This window comes from Tachypleus tridentatus, chromosome 6 (assembly GCF_004210375.1).
Source record: "Tachypleus tridentatus isolate NWPU-2018 chromosome 6, ASM421037v1, whole genome shotgun sequence".
In the NCBI taxonomy this organism is placed as follows: Eukaryota; Metazoa; Arthropoda; class Merostomata; order Xiphosura; family Limulidae; genus Tachypleus; species Tachypleus tridentatus.
The window spans coordinates 16,190,730-16,214,910 of record NC_134830.1 but is presented as its reverse complement, the minus strand read 5'-3'; the positions used below and the strand labels follow the sequence as shown (position 1 = coordinate 16,214,910).

Sequence of the window (24,181 nt, the reverse complement as noted above, 5' to 3'; positions counted from 1 at the left end):
GTTACTATGAATAACATTCTTCGAAAAATAACCAAAATAGAGCATAAAAGAACAGAATATGAAAGCTGATTACAAATCAGTGCAAGTATGTATTTAGTAATATTTTGCTTGTTTCCTGAATTCCATGCAAAAGCTATCTCCGTTGGCTGTTTCTAACTTTCAACTGATACACTAGAGGAAAGGCTGATAGTCAACACCACTCACGGCTAACTGCAGTGGTGTAATGGGTTGCTAAGTAGGCCAATCCTGCAGATTTTACAATGAGAAACCAAAAGTATAATGAAATACTAAAAGCAGCTCCCGTGTTGCCAAAGACAGCTCAATCTGTGGATAGCCGTGGGCATATCACCACAAAATGTAATATTATAATTTGCAACTGCTATATAAGTGAAATACGTAAAAATGGGAATGCTACAGCACCCTCGGTTCTGACTTCTCTGAAGTGTTTGCTACTCCAATCGAATAGTGGGATTTGGCCATATCTTTTATAACGTAAAGTGCGATTTGGCTTGTGACGGATTGAATATTATATATTTATTTTGCTTTCTATATTTGTTTCGGTTTAGTATATATTTAGAAATACATGTAACTTATATTGTTAAATTGTGTTGCGAAAGTTCTGCCTATTCTCTAAATTTATCGAATATTCTGGAATGTAAGAATTAACAATGTATTATTGTGTATGTAAAATATTAGTAATTGACAGCACTATTGCCAACTAAATGTTCGAGAATCTCTCCTTAAAGCTTATAAAAGGTAATCAACGCGACGCAGAAAGTTAGTTTTATATTGTTGGTTTTCTACAATTAGTATACTATATACCTTGGAAGCTATAGCTTTGATAAACGATTATCGATAAGAAAACTACAGATATTTGACCATGGACGTTTATAGATTTCGAACAGATCGTCCGTTACGGCTAATCACTTACACTCCGGCTAACTACACGTCTTCTTTCACTAACTAATTTTCTGACTGAATTACAATTTTTTTGGACGTTAGTATTTTCAAGATGACAGTAGATATCTTTATCCGAGAAAAGTCATCTTGTAAACGGTGTAAGGTCAGCCAGAAACAGAGAGGTAGCAAGTTTATCAACTCGAAATTAATTCGCTTACCGTGAACCATTGATAGAATATTTAGTTACAGGCCAACTGGAAGAATCAGCATTGTCTGTAAAACTTTCGAATACAAATCATTACTTGTAATAACCGTTATTAAGATCGTATTGTTGTTTGTATATAAACATATATTTGTGTTAAGAAAGGCAAATATCAAACATGCTCGCCCTTTCAGCAGTTAGAAAGTTATAATTTTATGGTCAATCCCATTCTTCGCTGGTAAAAGAGTAGCCCAAAAGTTGGCGTTGGGTACTGATGACTAGCTGTCTTCCCTTTAGTCTTACACTGCTAAATTACGTACGGCTAGCGTAGATAGCTCTCATGTAGCTTTGCGCAAAATTCAAAACAAACAAACAAACATTCATGGTGCCAGAGAATTAGAAAATATTCATATGAATTGAGTCACAGTTTTCTAAATTACCAGTTCTTAAGTTATTATGTTCATGAATCAGCTATTCATAAAACAACAGTTGATCCAAAAGTGTAAGAAATAATATTTAAAAACATTTAAAGCCGGTATATATGCAGCCACTTGGTGACATAATGGCATGTCTACAAACGCACAACGCTGAAAACCATGTTTCGATACCCGTAGGAGAAGAGCATAAGTAGCTTGTTGTGTAACTTTGTGTTTAACTTCAAACAAACAAATTATATATGTTAAGTGTAATTTCAGTGAGGTACACTACGATATCTCATACACTATTTTTTTTATAATTTCTGTCAGTCTTTAGCAAATGAACGTGTTGTATATTGTTCTTTTATACTGTAAGTTTTATAGGGATTGGATTTTTTTTGTTTACATTCTGTGACTTGTTGGCAATAAGTTTGAACAATAAACGGACAGCATACTATCCATGTGTTTTAAAATATACATAGATATTCAAAACAGGTCAAACATATGTGCAAAATATTTTTACACAATAGGATATCACAGTTGTATCTAAAACTCAAATAATTCCCTTTTCTTATCAAAAGTCCACTCAGGCTTTTTCAATTACTTTAGAATCCAATTGGAAGACAAATTATTTTTTCTCTACTCTTATCAGCGAATAATTCACATACGTTACCGTAGTTTTATCCTGAACTTTAAATAATTGTCTCATTTTCATTAAAATCCACATAGACGGGTTGAATTAATTTAAAACATCCTTTGACAACAAAGATTATTTTCCTTATGTCTATTAAACTGTGAAATTCACATTACATATCATCCGTTATGGCTAATCACTTACACTCCGGCTAACTTCATGTTTTCTTTTAATAACTAATTTTCTGACTGAACTACAATTCCACTTCGCTTAACTTTTTGAAATTTACTTAACTTGCGCTCACCCGGTCATTTATATAAATATATTACCCAAATGCCCAACTGAGGCCTGAAATTTTCTATAAAATACGTGAGCGACGCTATAATGTAACAATACTCGGTTAAGGTAATGAGAAAAATACTGAATATTCGAGTAACGTGACGTCATCAATAATTAGTAAATCCCAGACACCAGTGTAATTGCAAACACAACGTACAACTCGTACAGAGTTACGTAATAACAATTTGTCGTAACTAATACTTTTAAAACAAACAGTTAATCTTCCACTGTTGTCACTAAACGATCATTAGATATTAATTCATGAAATAAACTAAATAATAAATAAAAACACTTACGCCAAACAGTCTTCTATATCCAATACTAATCAATTAACAAGCAGTGGTTGTAATATTAGTTCCGCAAAGGCATAAAATGTTTTTCACGTTTTCTTCAGACTAAAAATACGACGAAATAGGAGGACTAATTTAAATGTTGTATTTTACGTTTCGTTCTCTCACAGTTATATAAAAAAGATTGTGTAGAACTACTGCTATTTTTAAACCAGTGCTTTAAGAAAGGATTATGTGCTAATATTAGAATTTTCGCTTTAATATTAGCTCTTAAGTTTTTTGTATATAAATTTTAAGATAAACGTAGAAGGGCGCGTGTTATAACAATTCACTTTATGATCCGAACAACATTAAGGTACTTAGTGTCTACTCCAAAATACCCACCATTTAAAGAAGGCCTGGGAACCTGCTCAAATCTTCCTTGTATATGTAGCTTATGTAAAGGGTTATCCACATGAACTAACACGAATTCACCTCTCCCATTGAAGGTGTAATTCACACGGTCAAACGTAAGGAAATGAGGATCACCATAGACACTGGCTGGAATAAAATATTATAACAAAAACAAAATTATATTAAAAATACTTACAATTTAAAGTATACTTCACATACTGCCACATAAAAAATCATATTGAACCTGATAATTTGTATACATTATATTACACATCTAGCAAGTCATCTCTCTGATCGATGGACCGACTGTCATCAAACCTTACATGTACTCTTATCATCCCCGGGAAATGACATGGGGAAACGCCTTTTGGATCTGACCTCCTAGGTTAACCTTTGTGGCTTTCGGTCCTTTATCTTTACCGTATTTGAAAAGAAGACTGATATTTCTTGCGAAATTTAAATTGCAATGTGTTATACATACGCAACATCTACATACATTTTAGAACAAGCCTTGAATGTGTACTAAAACTGAACTTCAGCATATCTTGTGTAATTCAGTCTTGAATATATGTACTAAAACACAACATTCGTATTTCTTATGCAGTCCACTACAAAGCGTTTCTGAAACTTCTTGAGAAATAATTCCTTTTTCTGTATCTTGAGTTGTCTTTCTACGTTTAGGTTAAAAATCATTTAAAAATTAAAAAGTTATAAATATAATAGTATATTTAATAAAAAATATTCAGGTAGTACAATTAGTATAATTATTTACTTATCACTAAAATTTGAAAATTTTGCGAAGCGAGTAAACAACATCTAAAAGACCATAACCATAAGATTTAATATTTATAGGATGTCCTAAATGAGTTTTAAAGTTCTTTCAGCTTCATGTTAGGATCCCTATTATAGTGCACTACAGTACGAAATTTCTTATCATTTATTTATTTTGCTTTATTTGGTTAATTAAATAATTTTATCTTTTGAACCATGTTCTTCACATTTAGAAAATTCACGCCGAAATAACTTTTCAATGACTGTTGTTTTTATTTTTGTACAAAAAGTCGCATCTATAGTTTTGTTTACTACAAAAATTTAGCTTCATATAGATTGGGCAGTCGTATCCTTAATAGCATGTACGACATTTTTTCTCTGTGATACTCACCAACACCTGGAGACTGTAATACTTAACAAGCCTGGAGACAGTGTACTTATCATCACCTGGAGGTTGCGATACTTACCAGCACCTGACGACTGTGATACTCACCAATACCTGGAGGCTGATATGCGGAACAGTCCTGAGAAGTTCTCCAGTAGTTGTACATGTCGCACGTTTCAGAATTTTCTTGCCTATCAGCCCACTTACAACAGTAAAAGAAAGGCATCACGTCGTGCAGCCAATTGGAAAGTACAGGGATCTATAGGAATGATTATATTGCATTAAGTCGTATTATCACTTTATTATTATTTAAAATAATCGGAATTATTTAAAATAAAAAATGTTAACAAACAGTTAAATGATCCTTTATATTTAATTTTGTTATTTCGAAGAGTATTGTGCGATTACATTCATGAATGTCTGCTGATCAGTTTGTAATTCAAAGATTCATTATGCATCTGTATAGTAATACTTTTATAATAGAAAGACACCCTGTTTTGTGTTTTCTGATTGTAATATTGACAATTTCGCAAAAGTACTCTCCATTTTCTACCTCAAGGACTTGTTGTACGTCACGTAAGCTAAACGGCAAGGTCAGAGACTCCAGGATTCGAGGATAGCTTTCTCTAACCTAAAATTGTTAACCATTCAATATGGCTGACAGTACGAAGTGAGTGTGTATCGTAAATTCAAACTTTGGACTACTTCTCGATCCTAAACTCGGTACAATAATCACTAATCCACGACCAGCCTTTCTTTGCAAGCTACCCACCGCGAGAAATCAAATCTTGAATTTTTTCACTGTGAGTCCATAGACCTAAAGTAATTAAAGTCGAAATGCGTTTTTCAGAAGATAAACTATACGTAACAAAAACATTTCAATCAATTAGTTAATAATACATACATGTGTGTACCCATTTGTTAGGCTTAGAGCCTATATTTCTGCTACTAAAAGCAAAATCATCTCGTTTGTGCCTTATGACTGTTTGTTTTCCTTTGTCTTTGTGGGTTTTTTTTTCAAATTTTCGTGCACAGCTACACGAGGTTTATCTGAGTTAGCCTTCTCTAATTTAGCAGTGTAAGACAAGAGGGAAAGCAGCTAGTAATCACTGCTCACCACCAACTTTTGGGCTACTCTTTTACCAACGAATAGTGGGATTGACCGTCACATTATAACGCCCCCACGGCTGAAAGGGCGAGCATGTTTGGCGCAATGGGGATGCAAACCTGCGACCCTCAGATTACGAGTCGCACGCCTTAACACGCTTGGCCATGCCAGGCCCCGTTTGGTAAATGTATAAGTCCTTAGATTTACCACTAAGCCAGTGGGAGAAGAAGACGTGTGTTTGAATATAAAGGTTCGTGTCTGATATCATCATACAGTTATTTTCTAAAATGAACTAAATATATATTCTGTTGACTCCATACTTACATACATACGCCATTTGTATGGGTGTTTTCCATAGACAAACGACCGAGAGGGTCTACCACCGTACATTGTGTCCGCTGTTTGTATCAATTCGTTCTGGTCGTCGTAACAGCACATTTGACCAGAACCTCCAATCCTAGAAAGTGGATATAAGTTTTAATGAAATATTTTACATGTGTATACAAAGTATTTAAAGTAAATGCCTAATCAGTGACTACTTTCTGACGGAAAAGTAATATATTTAAGCTTGAAATATGCGTGTGAACAGGTCTTTTTTTTTCGATGTTTACTTTAACAGAAATATTTTTTCGGTAACAAATTCTCGATTGCTTTTTCATCAATATTTCAATTACTCGTTCCTTAAGTACTATAAATCGTTTCAAACCATTAGAAGTGTATTATTATTATTCAGTAAAAAAATCAAATTCAATAAAATACTCTGGAATCTCTTTAGTTAAATAGTTTAACTAATTAGTAGTAGTTGTCTCTATGCTATGTCACATAAACATATTTTAATACAGAAGAACTAGAAAAACAAAATCAAACACACGAAGGCCGTCCTGATCGAACACAGTGGTGAGCCCCTTTAAAGAAAACTTCACAGTTCTTGTTGATGACGTTACACTGAGTATCTGGTGAAAACCGTCCACGGTCCAGTTCTGCTTGTGTAAGGGTACACGGACAACGGAAGTTCGTAGTTGCAAAACGATCACTATATTTCTCGTTCAAGTACCATTGTTCACACATATAATTTTTCCATTCATTGCCCCACTCGCGCCTCCACTGGTGATAAAAGTACCAGGCTAATGGAATTGGATTACTCCAGAGAACTCTAGAAAAAACAATAACATCCTATGTTTTTGAATAGCAATCCAGCTCAGAACCTTACCCGTCAATATGTAACGAATTATAACAGGTTCCATAATAAACAAAACTATAAATGAAGTAAATTATCTTTGATTGGAGTATTTTCGTCCTTCGCTGACATTTAAGATATTGTGACATATTCAGCAATAATAAAGAAAGTTAGAAATACTTTATCTGTTAACCTGTCAACTATGTATATATATTAGTGAAAGTTAATACATTTTAATGAAGTTAAATAAGCAAAATCACGAAGATTGGTCTGGTTAATTTGAACTTCGCACAAAGCTATTCGAGGGCTATCTGCGCTAGCCGTCCCTAATTTAGCAGTGTAAGACTAGACTAAAAGCAGCTAGTCATCATCACCCACCGCAAACTCTTGGACTACTCTTTTACCAACGAATAGTGGGATTGACCGTCACATTATAACGTCTCCACGGCTGAAAGGGCGAGCATGTTTGGTGTGACAGGAATTCGTACTCGCGACCTTCAGATTACGAGTCGAGTGCCTTAATCACCTGGCCATGCCAGGCCCAAATCACGAGGAAGGACTGCGTTAAAAAACAGCAAATCTAAACTTCTGACTAATTATATTAGTTTGTTATAACTTTAAAAAAAAAACAATATAAGCAATTTCTTAATCTTTCGAGTATCTAGATATTAGATGGTTGTGGTATTTTTTCTTAATTTCTAAAGAAATTACATGAGGGTTATCTGCACAAGTCATCCCTAATTTAGCAGTGATAGATTAGAGAGAAGGCAATTAGTCAAAACCACTCACAACAAACGCTTGGGATAGTCTTTAACCAACGAACAGTGAGATTAACCATACCATTATACCGTCCCCATGGCTAAATGGGTGAACATGTTCGGTGTGACGGAAATTCGATCCCGCGACTCTAAGATTACGAATCGAGATTATGGATATGATGCATTATTTCTGACTTTGGAATTAGAAAATGTAGTTGTTGATTCTGTACACTGATGTCTTCACATTTCAAACATGGCAGTCCCTCTTATAGGAATGATAAATTTCACTGTGCGATATGAAACAATTATTTCTCACAAGAATTCTTCTGCACTCTTCTTCTTCATCTGAATAATCTTGATTCATCTTGAAAAGCCTCAAATTCTTTTGCAAGGGGGAATCATTTGACTAACTATCATATTGGATGTGCAATAGCAGTTCAATCTAATGAAATATATTGTTTAGTTGATTTAGCTTTCGAGTTACACTGAAGAAAATGTCTTCATATTCTGCAAGAAAAATATGTAATACATGACATTTATCAGCTGCAAGGTCTCCTCAGCTATGCTCATACAGTTCTTGTTAGTGAAATGATAAACTGTCTTTATGGGAGGATTTGACATCAAACTTTCTAAATATTGTGTTAAAGATATCTGTTTCTGATTTGTTATGTACAGTACTATTTATACAGCTTTATATCTTGGAATGTCCAATCCAGACACAATTATAATTGTATGATTTGTCGTTCTAAAGGTGAAATCTTTATTCTGCAGAACTGCGAGAGTCCCTCTAACCATTAATTTCTCAGGACGTGTTGGAATTATTGGCTTTACTACATCTCGGTTATTGGATGGAAATGTTACCCTAATGAGACCTGATACGAGTATTTAACTTCTTAGTGATACAATAATTGCCCACTTGTTATAGTTTAAAGTTCAGATTCTGGTGTAGTAATAATTGTGCAGAGAACAATAATTTCTTGCCCATAACCTCTGAAGTAGGTTGAATCTAGCCTAATTTACATCCATATCTTGCTTGAACTCAGTTTCCACTGTACACTCTTCGATGTAGCTTATCCACATCTAATGAAGTGTAAAAAAGCTTACTGCAGTAAGGGTAAGTTACAGTTATCTTATTGATTGATCATTATGTCCATTTGTTGTTTGCATCAATCACTCTTCTTTCTTTAACCCTGGAGGTATTTCCCACTTTTCATTACGAATAAAATTGAACTTTGTAACTGAAGAACCACCGTCAATCAATATATTGTTAGGATTTTTATTGATATACTGATTATTTTGTTGACTGGTTTCTTAAAATAGTGAACTTATTTTCTAATTTGAGAAAGATGGAGTATCTTCAGCTGAACTGCAGTACATGCATTCAGTTTAATCTCAATTTTTCTTATGTTTGGTAAGCACTTTGGCGTTCACATGATGTGTTTGTGCTTAGAAAGTTATTTTTATGGTATTTCCTCTTTGGTTTGTTAACAGCTTTTCATTTCCCAAAGTTTCTGCTATAATGACCATGTTTTCTACTTTTATAAGTTTCCTATTTCTATGAAAGGAGTTTCTGTTTCTTATAGGTTTTTGTCTGTAGTTATTGACAATATGTCCTGCCACATTGTACTGGAAGCACCAATAGTCTTATGATTTACTTCTTCCATTCTTTGTAACTAGTTGTGAAATGAACCCTTTCAAGTTTTTTAGATAATCGTCAGTGGGAGTTTATATTTCAGTACTACTTGACATAGAGAACCTGTAAAATATAAATGGCGCAATTACTTATTTGTCTGCAAATTTAATTCATTCAACTTCCACTGTTAACTGGATAGCATCCTTTATAAATGTAAACCTACTTTGATTTTGCCTAACTTGCATATTTTTATCTGCTATATTGTCTATAAATGTTCACATGGTAATGGGTCAATCATTTCACGTAGAGCATTCATGTAAAATAATTGGATACATTTTTTAAAATCTTGCAGAAATTTAACCAAACTCTCTTCCTTTCTTTATATTTGCTCTGGATACTACCTTCTGGTTTGCCACACTGAATAATGCTTAATAAATGTTATGGCTGTCAGCTTAATGTAATTAAAGTTGATTTTTTAATAGACAGGAAGGTAAATATTTCGTTCACTATTCTATCAATTCATTTATGAAATGATTTCAAACAAAGCCTGATATTTCTTCCGTAATACCTTTCCATCATGGTCCATTGGTTTCTCGTTTGGAAGTTATTGTTGAACTGGACTGCTAATTTAAGGAACCGGATTTAATAATATCATGAGAGAAGTAGTTCTGGAAAGTCTTGCAGTTACAACTGGCACAACAATAGTAGTAACAGGTCTAGACTAAATAAGTTCTCTTATTCCATATTTTATAGTAAATGGTGCTTTAAGTTAGAATTCTTAAGGGGACGTAGAAAGAAATGTGGCCGGTTTTGTTTGTGCATTCACCACTTCATTTTACATATGATTTATTCTGTCATTGAATTTTTTTCTACCCTATTGACTTTGCTACTATTGTCTTTCTATACCTTATTTTTGCCATTAGAGTTCATTATAATCTATTTGCACATCTACAATTTCATTTTGTATTCCTCCTCTGTACATCTGAATTTATTTGTTCTTACTTCTTTTTCTAAATATTACACCTCTTTCTTTTAAATTCTTCTCTTAAATTACTATCTTTTCTTGGCCTTCTTCCGTTTTATTTGTGAATTACTTCTCGGCCTTGTTTTAAGTCTGTGTAACTTTATTATTACCTTTTTATTTACTTATTTTTGTAAATTTCTTTTTGTTCTCATTTTAATTGTCAGTCTCTTTCTTATTGATCTTTCTACTTATTCTTTTTTCCACTGTTTCGTCACATTAAACGCATTTTAGATCTCGCTTTATGTCCATGTTGTCAACTTAAAGTTTAGTCAAAGTTCTATTTTATATTCATCAAAATAATTCCAATTCTGAAAATTGTGTTGTAACGTGTTACATCGTTAAGCGGGTTCCTTTACTTTTATATGGTCAAAATCATGTACAGTACAGCTCATACAACGGTTTAATTAATACACTGACTGGTAAGCCTGACTTCAAACACAATTATTCTTATTCACACAGTTTGGCATTTTCATATTTTTATAGTTTATCATGAACTGAAGAAAATGTTTAGATTCTAGAGGCCTAAACTTTCATGAAGTTTCTAGACTTTACTAATCATTATCCACATAACAAAAAAAAAACAACAAAATAAAACACTCCCTGCAGTGAAGAATACATTTAAATATAGGCCACAATATAGGCATGTTTGAAATGCAACATAAGTTTATATTTACATCTTTTTAAAAATTAGTAACATTTATTAAAGTTGGAAAGGAATTCTCTTTCTACGTAAATCTAAACTACGAACTTTTCTTAGATTTTCAGTAGATTATTATTATTATTTGTCTCTTTTGTTAAACATCAAGGTTTGAGAGATATTATTATATTAAAATGAAGTATATTTTTACATAATTTTGTATTTTATTTCATCAATTATTAAACATTAAGGAACAAATGTTTTTGAAAATGACTTACGGCGAAGATCTGAATTTACGATCCATGAAAGTTGCGTCTGTGAGGTTTACACTAATGAGACCAAAAGAGTAGCTCAATTTGCCATAGTCTCTTCTGTCTTTGAACTTAGATACATCCATATTGTACCGTTTTCCTTGATCATTTAAAATGGTCTCACCGTCGTTTAGTTCCGATATATAAGTTAACGAAGGCTCTTGATCCTTCTCTCTACACAAAAATTTTATTTTACGAGAAAAAAGTCAATACATTTTATATTTTCAGACATAACAACCCAAAGTTCATTAATATGTGCTTCTCTAAACTTGATCTTTTAAAATTAAAAATTAAATTTAATTGGCCTAAATTTAGATCAGAATTTTAACGTTTCTTAATAATTGTATATTCGATCATCGTCTCACCTCTAGGGCATTGGCTCATAACCATATGGTTATTTTAAAAGCTTTTACAGACAACTATTTCAATATTGCATTCAAATACACTTGTATAATTTCTTAAAATATTATCATCTAAGATAGGTAATTTGCTTAAGATTATGCTTAACGTTTTAGTTACATAAACTCTTTTCATAACAGCAACGCCCAAGTTACATCTCCTAAATCGTAAAACACCAAGAATCTAAATAAATCAAATGATTTCTTTCCTAATAAGCAACCTAAATATACTTACTCAAAACCCCAAAGATGAAGAGCAACTGAAGCTTTTGTTTGCCAACTAAGTTTTGTTGATTCCCAATTCAAAGTTAAGGATTCAGGCTGCACTTCTACTATTTCCTTATTAAGGATTTGTACCTCTGGATCTACACTATCAGGAGGTTCTGTAAAAAGTCCAAAATTTAGAACATCTATAGATGAAAGCATTATTTCAATGTATTTGGTATTGTTTCCGGAAAATAAAATCATTTTTCCATAATTGTAAGAACAGAAGAGAAGAACAAAAGTATGTGTATGTTCATGGGTTTTCTTATAGCAAAGCTACATCGGGGTATTTGCTGAGTCCACCGAGGGAACAAAAGTAAAATCCTGTTTTCTCCTTATATTCCGAAAAATAAAAAATCACATAAAAAGCCATTTCAAACCTAATTATGATTCACTGTAGAAATAACAAAAAATAAAAAACATTTTTAGTTTAATTCAATATATTAAGTTCGAATTACAATGCTGACAAAAATACGTTTTAACCTGAATGGCAGAGTATCATATTTTATAGCAAAATTATTTGCATAATTGTATGTCATATTTAATTAACATTTACCAAAATTGCTTCAACAACATGAAAACGATATTTTTCAGTAAAAGTAAAAATATATAAGTAAATATGCAAAGTCGTATATAAATAAATAGATTGTTCAGGAATGTCAATATACTTTGGTGCTAAAAAAAGTTTCCTTTGCTTACCAGATGTGTGTTATTATCTTGCTTTTCTTTTTGAGAAGAGAAATGAATCAAGTGTATTTTATTTTGGGTTTAGGGCAACCTTCTGGGAATTATATATACTTACGGTTTCATACTATATAGTTGGTTCGTTTAACCTTCTTATAATAGTCATGGGACGATTCCAGTTTTATTTCAAGGCCAAAATTAGTATATAAATTATTAATTTGTAAGGTTCTAATAAACTGTTTAAATTCATCGGAAGATTTTGATTGTCATTCTTGCAGTTATCCAAAGTAACAAATAGAAAATGTTGAAATGTAATTACTCGCATAAAAACAAACATATACATAAAACTAGAAGATTTTTAGCAAGAATGAAGTATCGTTTTTCCCTTCTTAAATAACAATTAGTAAGATTTTATCTACTAATATTTGAAATATAACTAATTACACTGCCCAATGGCTGGAAATAAAATGTCTCATTTCATTCTAGATGAATCTCGTACGGAATTCCGTTTCCCAAGTGTAGTTAAAACTATATAGTTATCCATGTTTCAGGTCATTTTTAGCAGTGATGTTACAACAACGTTAAAAATGTGCAACTTTCTCATCACATCTGTGAGTTTGCAACTCTACTAGAAGACTCTCAATGAGATCTGCTGATTTCAAGTAATCTAACTTGGGACTTTGCAGCATATCTGATGCTTCTTTTGCTTTACGCAAGATATCATTCAAAAACCGCCTACAGTATATGAATGTCTGGTTAAATTGCGCCGAAATGGATTGGGCATTTAATGCACGGTCTTGACTGCTGTCACGTATATCAACATGTGTCCCCTTCGCGATGACCCTTCTGAGATGTGTTTTGGACAGCGGTAACTCTCAACGTATTTGCAATTTTTTTATATAGTTCCTTTTTCTCCAGAATTAGCCAGTCAACTTTATTAATGTAGTCCTATACTGTTCTTCAGATTCTATATTTGCATGAATTGTTCAAATATACAACGGACTGCTTGTGTTTGATAAGTTTATTGTTTTGTTTAAATTCATCCGAGGACTTTTTTCATGTACTAAACCCTTCAGACACAAAAGCTTGTTCGCCTTGATATTAAGCGCCTGTAGTAAGATGATGACAGACAAGACAGTCAGATTCGTCAGCAGATGCATTATACCATTCCGGTATCAATGTTTGTTCATACGTCTTTAAAAAATGGAAAGGCTCATTAAGAACAGGCTGAATTTGTTCATTGCAGGATGTTCGTAACATGCTTACTGTAACACCATTTCCAAGAGACGGCCTAGGCAGAAATGATTTTCCACTCTTGCTGTGTAGTTCGTGTACTTCCACAATGCTAGCAGGTTCGTCCAGTATGTCTTCATATCCTTGATCAGAAGTATCCACACTACCGATTTGGGTCAATAGTCTTTCCTCTGTCGGTTCATCAGGTCCGAAAATTTTGTATTTAGTCATTCATTGCTTCTCGCTTGGTCCATTTGTCTCTTTGATAGACTTATCTTTTTGGGAATCCTGCGATTCACTCAGATTTTTGCAAAGTTTTTTGATATCCATTTTCTCAATAGTAAGAATTATGTCTATATATTTATGCAGCACACCAATTTCATGTAACAATTAAACTAGTAAAATGTGTTATTTAAAGATACTTGCGACTTAGAAACTTGTAAAATAACCTCTCAGCAAATAGTGAAGTGCAATGTAAAATTCACACATATAGCTTTGAACACAACAAGCCCGTGCTGAACACAACTGTTGCTTTTAACCCTTTTGCAGGGAGCATTATGACATTGTCTCGCGCAGGTAAAGCATAATATTCATAGAGTTCTATCACAGTTTATTAGTAATTTACTTACGGACATAGTAGCGATTAGAATAGTAGTAACCCTTGCCGTCTGTTTGAACTGCCAAGTCCACATAACCGTGAAACATGACTACTGGACTGATACATGTGGCATGATTGGGGCTCTGATATACTCCCTCCACTTCAGTGATATCAAACTTGCAGGTAATTACAGAGTTGGGTTTCAAACAAGGGCCCGTTACATTCACCAATGTACCTCCTAGCATGTTCCCATAACGCGGGAAAAAGGTCAACCTAACTCGTTCCTTCCAATTAGGGTCAAGTTCTACGAGAAAATAAGCAAGAATCATTAAACATAGAACAAATTGTTGAACATTTTTGATATTTTGAGAAAGACACTATATTTCACCTTCAAAACTGAGTCATATATCAAGAACATATAATGTGTTTTATTCCGTATTTAAATGAATTACATGATAAAACTATTGTCTATATACGAATGTAACATTACATATTGAAAGATATCAAAATAACCTGTAACATATTTATAGCAATTGAGATTAGAATAATGATGACCAAACAGAATAACATCCTTCTACAGACATTATTTTAAAATATTTTTAAAAGCATAACTACTTTATATATTGTTAAATTAATGCCACTCTTTATTTGAGTTGTAGATGAAAAGAATGAGTTAACAAAAACATTATCATAAAATAGTACTAAATAGCTTATTTTCATTCAACAAATATTTATTGAAGGTTTACTTCATTTAAAAACCACCTGACACATAAGTTTATCTTTACCTGTACATATCAAATGCCCAATAAAATTGATTAATTAAGAATACTTGAATTTGTTTCGCTGTATATGTGTATATATATATATATATAGCGTAGGTGAAATAGGAATTTCATCTGGAGGATTTATTATGAAGCATATTAAAGATAGAACTCATTATAATAGTTTTAAAATGAATTCTATAATTTCTGAATGAGATAAAAAGTAAATTAATTATTGCCCAATTGTTTTTCACAAAATTTGCTCTAAGCAACAACTTGTTTACTTAAAATACCCTAACTCATAGTACATATGTGTACATACTCGATTTTTACAGTATATATATTTCACATATTCATTCTCGTAACAGTTCTTTCTCTTTTCTGATGTCTACAATAATATTGATAGTATTTGTATAAAATTAGGAAAATATTCATAGATGTAAAATAAAATCATTATATTGCTAAACGCTTCTTACTTTGTAAATAATAAATACTCGAATCGAAGATTATTGATCAGATTCCAAGTTAAATAAAAAGTTTCACTGATTGTTGAAAAGGAGATATGAATATTTTATCTGAACCGTTGGCTTTTTGACGTTTCAACATAATAAAAAGTATATCAACAACTAACAAAAAGTTTCAACTAAGTTACACATCAATTACATCATTTCAGTTTTATAATAAAAAATGACAAACCCCTGTTCACACAAGCACCAGGCCAAATTTCTTCATCCACCTGGAAAAAATAGCGCCCATTCAGACCGTTACCATATCCTTCATTCACCAGCGTAGCGATCCTTGGATCTTGTGAAAAAGGGCGGAATTCAAAAGTTCTAGTTGTATTTCCAGCATTAAATCCTACCTAATATTAAAAAACGAAGTTATTGAAGGCCAACAAAATTTCTGAAATTTAGCAACATGAGTTTTTTTGTTTTTTTTGAAATCACAAGTAAATGAATTCGTGGATTTCGGTTTATTTATATTTTACTACATACACAGTGAACCAATAAGCAGATCACGAAATTCTTATTTTATTTATTACTATCGCTTTGCTAAAGCAAATTAAAATCTAATTAACTAACTTCAACTATTTACCAGAAACAACGAAGTTAGGCTTATAAAAATGTATTTCACTGAAAAACTAAAAGAAATGGAATTAAATAAATGATATTAGTTTATATATATATATGCGTATTTTGTATTTGCGAAAATGATTTACATTTTATTACACACTTCAAATAATTGTTTGCTCTTCCGTCAATTAATTGGTAACTACGAGGGCTTATCGCGCTTAAAATCGAGTTCTATACCCACGGTTTGCAAAGCAAAAATAGTATGTTATGTAGCTGTGTGTTTGTTTTTTGGAATTTCGCACAAAGCTACTCGAGGGCTATCTGTGCTAGGCGTCCCTAATTTAGCAGTGTAAGACTAGAGGGAAGGCAGCTAGTCATCACCACCCACCGCCAACTCTTGGGCTACTTCTTTACCAACGAATAGTGGGATTGACCGTACCATTATAACGCCCCCACGGCTGGGAGGGCGAGCATGTTTGGCGCGAACCCGCAACCCTCAGATTACGAAGCGCACGCCTTATTGCGATAGGCCATGCCGGGCCGTAGCTGTGTGTTTAATAACACAAACATAGGACCAAAATAGCTTTTATAAATACGAATTTCAGGAAAGTTCTTGTGTTGCGCTGTCTTCAGTTCATGCCTGGCATGGCCTAGCGCGTTAAGGCGTGCACTTCGTAATCTGAGGGTCGCGGGTTCGCGCCCGAGTCGCGCCAAACATGCTCGCCCTCCCAGCCGTGGGGGCGTTATAATGTGACGGTCAATCCCACTATTCGTTGGTAAAAGAGTAGCCCAAGAGTTGGCGGTGGGTGGTGATGACTAGCTGCCTTCCCTCTAGTCTTACACTGCTAAATTAGGGACGGCTAGCACAGATAGCCCTAGAGTAGTTTTGTGCGAAATTCCAAAAAAACAAACAAAACTGTCTTCAGTTCATAATTCTTCATTCGAAAAAATAACTATTTTAGTAAAGATCAAAATCTAAGCCTCTAGATTTCAAAACTGCCGACTCGTGCGAGTATTTGATAAGATTTTATTTGGTTTTGCTTTCAAATTTCACGTGAAAGACTAGATATTTCAAATTATATTTTGAAAAAAATGGAAACTTGAATTATCGATGAAGTTAGGTTATTAAATATTTAGAATGTTTTGCCTCTAAGTCTTTTTAAAAATAAATTACCATAGTATGTCTCTTTTAGTGTACCTTTTATAACTTTCATTTTTTCATACAATTAGTATGTATATTTTTTTCAGTATTATGCAAGTGTTTACTGTTTTTATACGTTTCTTTTATTATCGTTATTTTATAGACTGAGGCTTTTACACAAAATAGGCATACATTGAGAAAAACTGAATGCTCATTTTGGTATATGTATATTCACTATTTTATTATGTATTGTAAAATATGTGTACAGATAAATCATGGTAAGCATTATAATGTTAACAATGCAGTGTGAACCCTTATTGTCTCCTAACTGAATTCTTATCGCGCCATCAAAATCCTGTAAGAAACAAAAATTACTTCTCAAAGATAACAAAAAGAAACTTCTGCAAGTGAGGAAACTGGTACCTTATATCGGAGACTGTGGTGAATAAACAAATGATGATAAAGGAAGGAAAGAATCCCACTGAGAAGGGTCCAACAAACAACAAAGAGTTAACCACACATTCGAAATCAGGAATTTAATTATTATCTAGACTTACGTTCAGTGGAGAATATTCTGCTTGCCCGAAATGAGATAGGAAATTCTCATTATTTAAAGACATCATTTCATCAATTAATGGATTAACTGCTGGGAAGTCTTGCATCATTTTAATCAATACTAATTCTACAGCTAACATGTTGGAAGCGATCTCGTAATGAAAGGTAAAAAGTACCTACAGAGATCAACCAAGAAGAGAGTTCAGGTAAACAATACGTGGCCATAAATTTCCAGCACCATGAACGTCTCTCACCATTGTGATAAGCTTCTCTACATAACTGATAAGAAAGCGTGTGTATTGGAAATAGAATCCATGAGAAAACATGTGTGTTATGTTAGATTCACTTTTAACAAACTCGCTATTCTTGAATAGAAACAAGATGTAGGAAATCTGATGTCAAAAGTTCATAATAGCGAAGTTTACCATCTTATTTAAAAAAGCTGTGAAATTTTTACAAACAATCAATGCCGAAAGTTACATTATATGCTCCTATATGGATCCAAGTTGAAAAACAAACTGAGGCTCTTTTAAAGGAGAAATAGAACCATCTATTAGTTATTGGACATCACATACCACATCTGTTAAAAAGATGGATCTACAAGATTTTTGTGTAAACTACAGAAATCTAATTGAAACCTCAAAAAATGATGCCAACTTATGGCCAAGGACTGACTATACTTTGAATGCTCAACTGTGGTCAAAATTATGTTAATAATTAATTGAATCAATTAGAAGAGTGATCTTAAACATTAGTTCTGAAAAGTGGATACTAGCCAACGTAAGTGGACGAAGTAAGTTAATGTGGAAAAACAACAAAAACTCTTCCTGTTAGAAGTTTAGAACTCACACAGTTAAGGAAATTATGAATTAATTAGCAATTGTGGGTATGTGTAGTATTAGTCTATAAGTTAAGAAAAGATAATATTTATTGAAATGAATTGTGGGAGTTTTTTGTGCTAGAATTTTGGTTAAGTAATACGCCTGCAACATTTGAACGACTAATTGGAGGTGTTCTCTCTGAGCTACACTGGAATGTCATAATCATCTACCTGAATGAAATAACTATACAAGGAAAGACCTTCTGTGATTCTTGTGATGAGCTGAAAAGTATTGGATTGGTTGAGAGAAGCAAACCTCAAAATGAATTCCAAAAAAGTGAAGTTATTTCATCAACAGATGAGGTTTTTGGGACACGTATACAAAAGTGAATGAGCACCTACAGACCCAGGCAAGATTAACTTCCTAACACGACAAAACTTGCGTAAGGTAACAGAATTTCTTGTAATATGTTTTTACAATTGCCATTTTGTAAAATGATTCTACGACATAGCTTATTTTCTAAACAAATTATTGAAAAACAAAGACGTTTTACTAAACTGCTGATTATTAAGAAGAGTGGATGTTTGGGGGCTGTGTTTCAAATAGTGTTTACATAGAAATCTATCTTCTTTATATCAGTTTTACCGAAAAACATCTGCTTTCTAAACCATTAGGAGTGTACTAACTAATATCTTTATAATGCAATCTGTATTTAGTTCCCTGATTAAAATATTTTTTTATGTTCAAATAAAGTACATACATAAGAGTATACTCAGTACATACATAAGAGTATACTCCACCATCACCCTTAGTTCCTTCATTTTTATCTGTATGAGTGATCCATTCAAGTTTTTCGTAGTTGAACATCACGTATGTTTTTACTTCATCCGTCGCAATGACCATCTGGTACGTATTAGTCTATAACATAAAAAATCTAAAGTTAATTAACAAGCAAAATCAAATTTTACGAAACAACCATGTTTTCAGCTCTTAATCATACCTATATATATATATATATATATATATAATAATAATAATCCATACAAAAACAGTATTATTACAATTCCAGCTTGGTAATTTAAATGGGTTACATCTTTCAATTCATGCTATAGAGTAGTAATGCTACTATAGTATTAAGCTTTGTTTCAATTTGTATCTAATCATAGCCTCAAAATATGTATGCATCTTGTATCTACACTAAGAGCATCATATACATAGGGTGAGAAAAATAAGTGCATACTGATGCTACCATTAAAACCATCATTTAATATCGTGAGGATAACCAATGGATGTTGTTGATATTAAAACTAGTATTAAGCAAACTTATTGATGTCACTGTTAAGGTTACAACATATAATTGTTATTGTAACTATGGATTAGGAGAACTCATACAGTTTGTTCTATGATTTGGATCTAAGGTTTATACTGTAGTCAGGATCAGGCAAACTCAGTGTAATTAATGAAGATGTTAGAACTAAAATATAAACGTAGTTATGGGTCAGAAGAAGTCAAGGAGTTTTTGCTTTCATCAGCATATTCATACGTTTTATATCGTAAATATAACCAGAAAAAACGAGTGATTACCATTTTTAATGTTAGAATCCATATTTACTTTTCTAGCCCGAAGTGTAAAAACTCGCAAATTTCTTTGTACCTGGTTAGAGCCTACATTTGATTACTTCATAACTTATAAAGATAAAGTTGTTATCTTATAAATTTAAAATGTTATTGTAATAAGAAACATTTGAAATGTAGGGTGAAAATTCACAACATATACCTTATTTCATAGATAAAGCTCTATTATAAAATCTTAGCTAGAGCTATAAGTTATTTGTGGTGTTCCAGAACCTGTTAACTGAATTAGATTCTTACCTTAAGTTTATTGGCCTGTGCTGCAGTATACCCTTGCCAAGTCATATTTTTCCACGTAACAATGACACAATGTTTAGGGTAAAAGTCACTAGCTCCAATCATTCCTTCCTTGAAGTCACGAATAATACGTTCCTTCAAAGTACCATTATTCTCCTGTTCGATGTTAATCTCTCGAAAGTATAGTCCAGCATCTTTATAATTATAAAGAAAAAAAAACTCATGGTTTGATATCCTTTAAATACAATCCATCATCTTTATATTTACAAAGAGAGAAAGTAAATAGTTTATCTACCTGAAATATACTCCAACGTCTTTTAAGCTATAGAAAAGGAATAGCTATTATTTAATGCTATAGTGTACGTACTTTTAAGTATGATGAACACTGTGAAGAAAATGTGGTTATATAGAAATATTATAAGTGGGAAAGTTTACAGAATACTAACTTTAGAAATATTATCTGTGACTTTATTTGTCTCACCCCCCCCCCCCCAGGTGGCACAGCTGTATGTCTGCGGACTTACAATGCTAGAAATCTGGTTTTGATACCTGTGGTAGGCATATCACAAACAGCCCCTTATATCGTCTTGTGCACAGTAACAAACATAGAAAAAATTCCTTTTATAATAAACGAAGAAAATAAATTAACAAAATATATTCAGAAGAATTGAAATCAATAATAAACCTCCTTCATGATATAAAACTTTAAAATTGACTTTCTCAAAAGTAGCTAATTAAAATTATTGTCGTTGTTTGTTTTCAAGTTAAGCACAAAATGTTATGCATGCTCTCCCCACCACAAGTATCGAAACCCGGTTTTTAACGCTGTAAGTTTGCAGATATACCACTGTGCCATTGGGTACCAATTGTTTCTTCTTAATACCGTACATATGACAGTGTTATTACTTAAACGTCTAGAAACTAAATAAATTGAAACGGCATTTGTGCATATATATATATAATTAAACGACTACAACATAGAATAATTGTACAATAAATAATCTATTAAAAACAGGCCTGAGCTTTGAAAAGACTCTACATGTTCCAGTATTCTACGCCAATTATTCTCAAAATTTATAGTGAAATTATTTTACCATTGTATTCCTAGAAACTATTTTGAATACTTAAGATCACAAAAAGTCGTGATTGTTACAACGCTAAAATACGGAGCTCGATTTCCCTTAGTGAACAGAGCACAGATAAGTTGTTGTGTAACTCTGTTCTAAAACAAACAAATCCAGAAATGTTTCGGAACCTTCTTTAATCAAAATAATTTAATTTTCTTTCATTTATGATTCCTACATTTCAGATGGCACTAAATCAAGTATATGGCAAAAAAATGTTAGAAAATTTACCGTACACCTTTTAGTTTTACTTCTTAATCCGCATGAAATATAAAATACTCCAGAGTGCCATAATATGAGATAATTAAAAAAATATATTTACCATCACCCGCTTCAGTAGCAATGTCTTGTAAACTTAACCACGGAGCAATCAGTGAAGGATCCTTCTCTCGATGAGTATCGGTTATCTGTAAAGGAAACTTGATGGGGAAGTTCAAAGTTCGTGGGCCAGTGTTGAAAGCCGCATAACCATCCTTATGAATCTACACAAAATATGAAATATCCTTGTGAACCTACACAAAATTTGAAACATCCTTGTAAATCTCCACAAAATTTGAAACATGCTTGCGAATCTACATAAAATTTGAAACATCCTTGTGAATATACACAAAATTTGAATCATCCTTGTGAATATACACAAAATTTGAAACATCCTTGCAAATCTCCACAAAATATGAAACATCCTTGTGAATATACACAAAATTTGAAACATCCTTATGGATCTACCTATACAAAAGTTAAAAACAAGCTGTTAGTCTTTGTGTACAGTGATGACAAGAAAATTTAAAAATGTTCTGTGTTAACTAATATCTACCGTAAATTATCAATCATACACATTTTCACCAATAAATGCAATTAGATGTTTTCTTGTTTGATTTGAATAATTGTATTCCATGAATATTTCATTAAAATTATTGCTAAATCCTGGAATGTTATGTGTAAAAAAATATAAAGAAATTCAGATTAGAAAGAAAAGAAACGCTAAAGATGAAGAAATGTAATGAAAAACCTTATGTTACTGTTAGTTATAGTGGATATAACATTAGCCATTATAAGTGGCTGTAGGTATCTGATGTTTGACAGATATTTTAAGTAGAAGTGAGACATTGCGCCTTAATCTTATGCTGAGCTATGACGTATGGAGCCTACATTGCATGCGCGTAATGCATGATATTATAGAACCTACAGATGAAAAGAGAAAAAAAATTCGTGAGAGAAATTTAGTTTCTAAAGGAAAGAAACTTTTCTAAACTGGGATGTCGAACAATATTGTTATCCCCCTTTGCTCCCCGTGAAAATTTCGTTTGTTACTTCATGTTACTTTTTAATTTTTGCTGAAAAGATTGGTTCTACGTTCTCTAGTCAACTAAAAGACTTATGAAGACATATTCCGTGGGTTCCAGGTCAGAGAGACACACCAGTACTGGAACTTGGGGCTGAGAGAACAAAGAACAATTGTGTTTATCCTTCATTCCCTATATACCAACAGAGGATAAATTGCTTTGCCTACAATGTCATGCACAAGAAAGCAATCCCAGAGATCTATTGGTATTGTATGCTGTATAGATAACGTGAAATGTGACTATTTTTAGCGTTGCTATTGTTTTATAACGCAAAACTGCATAGTGGGCTGTTTACGTTCTGTGCACCATGAGGAACCGAACCTCAGATTTACGTTTGTAAAGTCCACAAACTTGTCGTTGATCTACCGGGAAACTATTTACAGCATGTCTCCATGCTTTTACAAAAGCTTAGGAATAAATCTTGGACCAGTCGTACATTATTTTAATTCTGTAGCTGTATATCGCTGTTTAGTCGTGATAAATTTTGAGATAGGGTAATCCGAATGTATATAGTACACATCTAAAAGTGTCGCTCAAGATACTTTTGCATACTTCTAAAGAATGAATACATGTGACATTACAAAACAAAGGACTGTACTGTGAAATCGTGAAGAAGTTATTTAATTGGTTTTGAAAATATATAACAAAATTACCACACAAACAGAGAATCCGCACAAAGAATGTAGACTTCTGCTGTAGTAAAGCGGTCAACTATGAGAAAACCATTTTACAAAAACTTTGATTTAGTGTTGATTCCACTTTGTTTCATGCCATCTCACTCAAATGATTTGGGATAATTTTCAAAATTAGTGTACGTATCCGAAATAGCCTAATATTTTTTCACATATTTCAAATAGAAGCTTTATATATTACTCGACGAAGACCAACTAATTGTTTCTTCAATTGTTAAGTTGGAGAAAAAATTTAAAGTTTAAATAACCTAATTTATATTTTAATTATAGCAATACAAACATGGAGTAAAGATTTATTAAGTGAATTAAGTTAGTTAGTTATGTTGTATAAAACCCAATTTTTTTTAGGATTTAAGCCTTCAGGCTTCTCACTGAGAGACGGATTATATTATACATAATATAATATACTCGTACGATAAGGATTTAAAATATATTAACAAAACTATTCAGACAACACCCGTCAGCCGGTGGTACAGCGATAAGTCCGTAAACTTAAAAATATGAGGTTTTATTCCCGCGGTGATCACAATAGACAGATCAATGTTTCTTTGCTTTAAAACAAACAAACAAGCACACTCCGCGTTAATATTATGCATTCTCTATTGACATTCAATTCCTTGTGTATTATTCTGAAGGATTTATGAAGT

The 24,181-nt window shown here is 32.6% G+C and overlaps 1 protein-coding gene across 1 annotated transcript in view; it reads right to left on the bottom strand.

Moving 5' to 3' along the window:
• The window catches only part of mesh (sushi domain containing 2 mesh), a 43,360-nt gene that overhangs the window by 13,990 nt on the left and 5,189 nt on the right, over nt 1–24,181 (bottom strand). Inside the window, exons 3-13 of the mRNA XM_076503457.1 lie at nt 21,822–21,981; nt 20,379–20,569; nt 19,290–19,424; nt 15,613–15,778; nt 14,187–14,459; nt 11,612–11,759; nt 10,946–11,152; nt 6,310–6,591; nt 5,763–5,895; nt 4,439–4,589; nt 3,166–3,321 (exon numbers count right to left, since the gene is read on the bottom strand). Of these exons, the coding sequence (XP_076359572.1) occupies nt 3,166–3,321; nt 4,439–4,589; nt 5,763–5,895; nt 6,310–6,591; nt 10,946–11,152; nt 11,612–11,759; nt 14,187–14,459; nt 15,613–15,778; nt 19,290–19,424; nt 20,379–20,569; nt 21,822–21,981 (2,002 nt within the window). The remainder of the gene's footprint in view (nt 1–3,165; nt 3,322–4,438; nt 4,590–5,762; nt 5,896–6,309; nt 6,592–10,945; nt 11,153–11,611; nt 11,760–14,186; nt 14,460–15,612; nt 15,779–19,289; nt 19,425–20,378; nt 20,570–21,821; nt 21,982–24,181) is intronic.